Source organism: Vigna radiata, chromosome 9 (assembly GCF_000741045.1).
Source record: "Vigna radiata var. radiata cultivar VC1973A chromosome 9, Vradiata_ver6, whole genome shotgun sequence".
Taxonomy (NCBI): Eukaryota; Viridiplantae; Streptophyta; class Magnoliopsida; order Fabales; family Fabaceae; genus Vigna; species Vigna radiata.
Window position 1 is genome coordinate 15,656,910 of NC_028359.1, and position 7,595 is coordinate 15,664,504.

A 7,595-nucleotide genomic window follows, 5' to 3' on the forward strand; every position below is an offset into this window, starting at 1 on the left:
AAAATGTGTGTTTTTAATATTGCATTATTAATAATATAAATTTTTTTTTTATATATATATATATATATATATATATATATATATATATATATATATATATATTTGTTGATAGATTAGCCAATTTGGATCTTATTACTCAGACCAAATACTTTTGGTTTGATAATCTAGCTTCTTTGTATTTGGGAAGAGTTCTTTAGGTGTATTTGATTTATAGAGCTGGTGACATGAATTTGGCTTAATCCCCTCACTTTTTGTATTTTGATTTAGTTTTATTCTAGTTTAACATGTAAATCAGTTTTGTTGGATGTCAGTACTCACAATAATGCACGTCATGCTATTTTGTTTTAATTCAATGAAAGGAATTGACATAAGAACATATATTAGTACTCGAACTGTTTGTTTTGATATTTTTAATTGATTTTTTATTAAAAAAATTTATTTAATAGTATTTAAACTATTATTTAATTTTGTCTATATATGTATTGTGACATTCCAAATATATAGCATACATGTATATAAATAAGATGTCATCAAATATAATATAGGCAAGCAGTTAAGACAAATAATTTGAATATTAGGATTACAATCATTCAAAAGGGCACTAAAATTTAAAATTTCTACATATTAAAGTTTTCAAAATGACAGTAAAGTAAATGGAAGTCCTAAGGAGGCTAAGCTGCATCGTCATCTTCCTCCCATGCCTGTTCCAGGGGCACCTCCGCGTCATCTGCTCCCATCCAAGTGGATGATCATCGCAAGAGAAAGACATACACAAACAAGCACAACACAAACAAGCAAGGGTGAGCTAGGTATACAAAGATCATACAACTCATACCAATTTAACCAATACATAAGCATGTAATAACTAAGTATTTCAAGCATGCAAGGACCATAACACAATAGAGACTAAAACCAAATGCATTATTCTGATACCAATGACCAATCACGTGATTTGACCATCCGGACTAGTATGAAATGTCAAGTTCCAAGGGTTTGTGCACCCGTGTGGTGTAGTAACTGGAAAACCATCAGCTGCCACCCGAGGTTAATCCGTTATAACTCACCTAAGAACTTATGGGCTAGGACCTTCTGCTATTCTCACCACATGACTCATCACTCTTTACTTGAGTATGGATGATCATTAGAATGTCAGGATAAACCCCATAAGGACACTCTGACCATTCATACGGTCAATCACAACAAACCACAGGACACCACCATGTAACCTCCCTTGAGGATCATGGAATTAGGTCCGTCAACCATACTTTCACTTTAAAACTTAACTCAAGACATGAACCACCAAATTGTCTCGCATTGTGAGACTGCATAATCTACAGAATGCGAATTCTACAGATTTATGCACTCACACACCCAAGTTACCGCTTCTAGTCATTTTCCTCAATTTCCAACCCTTCTAATTTGTGATTAACACCTAATTACACTTGCCTAGTTGATTTTAAACATTTCTAACATGATTCTAAAGTGATCAATACCCAATTCTTAACTTAAAACTCCGATTTCATTTACCCAAGGGCCCAATTTCAATTCTACCATTTTGAACATGACTTTACTTAGTTTTATGACCCTAACCAGTTCTAATTGACTCATCCAAGCTAGCCAAACTGCCCAATTGCACTCAGGACCCCTAGGGCTAAAAATCACTACCTCACTTCTTTTCTTTTGACCTCAAAACCTTCTCCAAACAGTTGCCTTTCACCAATCAAATTTTACAACAGATTCTCCACCTCATACAATTTTCATCAAGTTAAATCAAGGCAATCAAACGCATCCCATTCAGTTCACCACTAACATAGTGCAGATTCATCAATCCAACAATACATACAGAAATCAACATACCAGGCAGTTTCACACATGAATTATTTTTACAACTTCAACAGGAACTTAAATCATACATACACAAATTCACTGGACAAAAATTAAAAGAAAACTCAGCTCCCCTTACTTGGAGGATGAACTGCTAAGCTTACATGAACGCTCTAAACAGTGCCTCAAACAGCGAAGACGCTACCAGACCCTACAAACCACCTAATGGTGATGGGAGATAGCTCTTAGAGCTCAACATTTGAAGGAAACAGAAAGAAGGAAGGAACATTGTACAAGCAACCAGTAAAGTAGCAAGCCCTAAGCTTCAAAAACAGCGTAGATGAGGAGAAAATTACTTATCGGTCCAAACGGAAAAGTAATTGGATCAAAAGGAAGCCCTCAACGTTGTGGGCGCTTGGACGACACCTAAACGAACATGCACTGGATTAGTAAACTGGAAAGCTAGAGAAAAGGCAGAACTTAAAGTGAAGAACTATGTGTTTAGAGAGATAGAAGTTTTAGAGGAAAAATGAACTTTAACTTTTTAGAAAAAGAAATCCAACAGAAGTATTAGAACTTGTTTCCATTTTACAAAAAGACCCCTCTCTTTAATCTCAAATATTGTTTTCACCTCAATTCTTTTGTATATATCATTTATATAATTTTCAGGTCCTTAGATGTACATATTGTTATTTGATTTTTGTTATTAACAAAATGAAATTATGGTTACTTTTGTCTTCTGAGTCCTAATATACTGATTAATTCGTTTTTTATTCTCTTTTTTAATCTTTTCATGACTCAAATTGTTTCCCGTTTTTCTTTAAAAAAAAGTTGACTGATGAATCAAAAAGATTAAAAAACAAATAAACAAATTGATACGTAATTAAGATGAAAAAAAAACAACAATCGCATCATCACTATTGAGAACAAAATCACATAGCAAAATACTTAGACAAAAATAAACATATTTTACGCTTAATAGAAAAAATATTATTTCAAATGCTTAATAGAAGATTGAATTGATAGTCCACAAACTTCCGAGGTAATTAATTAAATCTTTATCAAGTCTAGAAATTAATATCAATTTAACAAACATTTGAATCAATATGTTAATGAATTACTACATCAAGTGATATTTAAATTGTGTTGTAACATTCAATGATAGGGTTGAATGTTTTGGAAGTGTTATGGTGGCTTTTTTTAAGCGCTTTTTTTTTTTTTTCTAGACAAATATTTTGAATAGTCTGTGATACAGGTCTCAATCCAATTTTCTCTGACCAATTCTTGAACACAAATAAAACAATAACAAATCGATCAATTTAATAAAACTTCGTTTATCATTCAGTTTAAAAGTAAAAATAAAAAATTAACAAAATTTATCAGTGTCGTGGATTCCAGCCATATCTCGTGACATTTAACCAAAATCCACAGTAAAAGATCTTAAGCAGAAGCATAATCCACTCCACATTGGTGAATAGAGATGTGCATAGGGTAACGTTTTGATGAAGTAGCAGAGAGGGGCAGAAAGTCTGTCGGTCAACACTGCAATTTCCCCAATCAATGAACTCAACACACATTTTCTTTATCTTTTCACAAATATGGACCCCCTTCAACCAATCTTATCGTAATTCTTTGAAAAAATTGCATCTTTGGACTCCCATTTTCTTAATTGGAAAATGGTTGAAAGGAATTTTGAAAAGGATGTTTTAGCCTGAGCGTACATTGTCCACTATTATATATGTATGCAACAAAGAAATCTCATGGCGAATTACATTAGTTGAAGAGTTATTGAAGCCACATGAATCTGACTCAATCAAGTATGGCCAATTGTGTTTTCAGTTTCCTAATTATGGCCTTCTATATGATGTTTGGGCTATCATCTTCTTCATCCATTAATCAGGAACGACAGTCTTTGCTCCGCAGTGGTTGGTGGAATGATCATCCAAATATCTCAAACCATTGTTATTGGGAGGGTATCTCTTGCAATGAAGCTGGAAGTGTTACTGAAATTGTCAGAGGTCCGTTGAGAATTCCTCCATCAAAAGAATTGCTTTGGATTCAGAATTTGAACATCACTGTCTTTCCCAGTTTACTCATTCTGTATCTATCTGGAATGGGTCTCAGAGGAACCATCCCCACAGAAATAACCACACTTACAAACCTTACTTCTCTTGTCTTGTCTAAGAATCATCTCCATGGTAAGTTATTGTAATTCTCTTCATTTCATCTTACAAATTCACTGAATAGGAGAATCTAACTATCTCTTTCTTGTTCTGATCCAATTACAGGTTCAATACCACTGCAACTTGGTAACTTGACACAATTGCAGACATTATCTCTCTTTGATAATTTTCTAGCAGGTTCAATCCCATCTACATTGGGTCATCTAAATAATTTAAACACTCTTTATCTTGATTCAAACAATCTTGAAGGTAGGATTCCTGCAGAATTGGGGAATTTGACAAAATTACAGACTTTATATCTTTCTCATGATTTATTTACAGGTTCAATTCCCACTACTTTAGGTCAATTAGAGAACTTGACCCACTTCTTTTTTCAATATAATCAAATTACTGGTCCTATACCTGTAGAATTTGGAAATTTCAAAAGATTACGAAGATTATATCTGTCAAATAATTTCCTCAACGGTTCCATTCCTCCCAGTTTAGGTCGTTTGGAGAATTTGGTACTTCTCTTCCTTGATTCTAACCAAATAGAAGGCCACATCCCTCAAGAATTAGGGAACTTATCCAATTTACAAGTTTTACAACTTTCTCATAATAAGATTTCGGGTTTGGTACCTCCAAAACTTTTACAAATGGATAAGATGTTCTCTTTAAATCTCTCATCAAATCTGTTGTGTGGTTCAATCCCTATAGAAACCGTGAAATGTCCTTATTTTGGAGTAATTGATTTAAGCCACAACTTGTTTAATGGAAGCATAACCTCTCAAATTGGTTGTGTCAATGACCTTAATCTTAGTCATAATTTTCTTGTTGGTGAGATTCCATTTCATTTTAGAACAAGCTTCATACTTAGTCGATTGGATCTTAGTTATAATAATTTTTCGGGCAAAGTACATAAAGAACTTGCTAATCTATCATACATAAACCTTGCATACAATTCCTTTGACTTCTCACAAGACCTTGACTCTAAACCAAAGGTACCAGATTACTGTTCTTTTAAGGAAGACTCATTAATTGATGATCACTACAGTCCCAATTTCACATATTGCCACTTGCTCAATGAGACAAATCCTCAAAATAGAAAAAATAAGCCCATCATTGTGTTAATTGTTCTTCCAATCATTTTCTTCAGTGTTGTAATACTCCTTCTAATATTATATTTCCCAATATGTATTCCTAAGAAAAAATGTGAAGGAATATCAACACAGAATGGAGACTTGTTTTCCATATGGAACTATGATGGTAAAATTGCATTTGAGGATATCATTGAAGCAATTGGGACTGGTGCATACGGTAGTGTATATAGAGCAAAATTGCCTAGTGCACACATTGTTGCATTAAAAAACTCCACCATATGGAATCTCAAAATCATCATTTAACAAAATTTTTCGAAATGAGGTGAAAATGTTAACAGAAATTCGTCATTAAAACATTGTAAAGTTTCATTGGTTTTGCCTCCACAATCGATGCATGTCTCTGGTCTATGAATACATGGAAATAGGTAGTTTAATTTATATTTTGAATAATGAGGTGGAAGCTAAGGAGTTGAATTGGAGTAAGAGGGTGAATGTCATTAAAGGGATGGCAAAGGCTTTATCCTACATGCATCATGATTGTAGCCCACCAATTGTTCATTGAGATGTAACAAGTAGCAATATTCTGTTAAACTCACAGCTAGACTCCTTGATCCTGATTCTTCAAATCAAACCTTAGCAGTTGGCACCTTCGGTTATATTGCTCTAGGTGAATGCTATTTTGTATTACAAAACCACAATATTTTTATCAATCTCTAGAATTGATCTAACGATATATTTTTATAAGTTGAGTTTGTTGGGCCAGCGAAATGAGATGCACCGAGTTACAGAGGAAAAGAAACAGAGAACGTGGATAGAGAAAAGAGAAAACGTGCAGAGTTTCTGAATGGTACATATATTATTAAAAGAATGAAGGTAACGTGTCTATTATATACAAAGCAATAGACATCTGTTATGCTGTAACAAAGACAATTGTACACCACAAAAAAAACTCTGACTTATACAAACTAATACTCCCCCTTAAGTCAGATTCTTCAACGACACAATTCCTATGCTTTCTTTCAACATCTCCAGCCTTTCAATCTTCAATGGCTTGGTAAACAGATCAGCCAACTGCACCTCAGATTTGCAGTGGGCCAAAGCAACCCTATCTTCTCCACCATGTCCCTTAGGAAATGAAATTTAACTTCTATATGTTTGCTCCTCCCATGGCTAATGGGATTTTTAGCCAAGTTGATTGCTGAAACGTTATCAATCCTCAATTGTAATGGCTTCACTGAAGGTAACTTCAACTCTTCCATCAGCTCTATGATCCATACGGCTTGGCAAGCAACAAAGCTTCCTGCAATATACTCAGCTTCACAGCTTGAGAGTGCCACCACTGGCTGTTTCTTAGAACACCAGGAAATAGGAGCACCATTCACCATGAAGATATAACCTGAGGTGCTCTTTCTCTCAATTGGATCACCACCATAATCTGAATCCGAGTAACCTATTATTTCTTCTGCAGTTTTCTTCCTTCCTCTAGGAAATAATACACCACAGTCCATTGTGCCTTTGACATACCGTAGCACCCTCTTCGCTGCCATCATAAACCTGCTAATCACGCCCACACTAAATGCAAGATTCGGTCTACTATTGCATAAAAAACGTAGAGATCCAATGATCTGTCTGAATTCTGTTTCATCTGCATCTTCTTCAGCCTCATCCTTCATTAGCTTCCAACTTGCCTCCATAGGACTTCTTGCAGCATTGCATTCTAGCATATTAAACCGTTTCAACAATTCACCTGCATATTTCTTTTGATGCAGCACCAAACCGTTAGCTGTACGTGTGAACTCAATGCCCAGAAAATAGCTTAGAGTTCCCAAGTCAGTCATTTCAAATTCAGCTTTCATCACCCTTTTGAACTCATCTATGAATCTTGTGCTTGATCCAGTAACAAGCAAGTCATCTACGTATAGGCAGATGATGATTAGTTCCTTCTCAGAATCTCCCTTCACATATACACCATGCTTACACCATGCTCAGTTGCACATCTACCAAACTTCTGTTTTGTCAAATAGGAATCGATCCGCTTATTCCAAGCTCTTGGAGCTTGTTTTAGCTCGTATAAGGCCTTGTGCAACCTATACACCTGATGCTTCTTCCCTTTCTTAATGAAACCCGGAGGCTGTTGCACATAAACCTCTTCCTCCAATGGTCCATGAAGAAAAGTCGATTTGACATCCAGATAGTATAATGGCCATTCCCTTGCACAAGCCATAATAGTTTCCAAACGAGCCACTAGTGCAAACACCTCGGAGTAGTCTAGACCTTGCTTTTGGAGAAAACCTTTTGCCATAATCCTTGCCTTGTTGATGGAAGAAGGCTTCAGCTGATTTTGGTGGTGGAAGAATCAACCAGCTCGTCTTCTTGGAAGAATGAACGCAGCGGAATTATGATGATGATCGGAGGACGCAGTAACGTGTGGAAGCCACTCTAAAAAGGCGTTCGGTGGCTGGAATAGAGAAGATGTAATGATTTGGTGATGAAGATAAGGATGAAGCAG

At 35.3% G+C, this 7,595-nt stretch overlaps 1 protein-coding gene across 1 annotated transcript; it reads left to right on the forward strand.

The window, feature by feature from the left end:
- Positions 1-3,311: 3,311 nt before the first annotated feature.
- On the forward strand, positions 3,312-5,410 carry LOC106774254 (probable leucine-rich repeat receptor-like protein kinase At1g35710). The gene is made up of 2 exons (XM_014661184.2): positions 3,312-4,022; positions 4,113-5,410. Exons 1-2 carry the CDS (start codon positions 3,623-3,625, stop codon positions 5,387-5,389), a joined length of 1,677 nt encoding a protein of 558 aa, XP_014516670.1. The 5' UTR covers positions 3,312-3,622; the 3' UTR covers positions 5,390-5,410.
- The last annotated feature ends 2,185 nt before the right edge of the window (positions 5,411-7,595 follow it).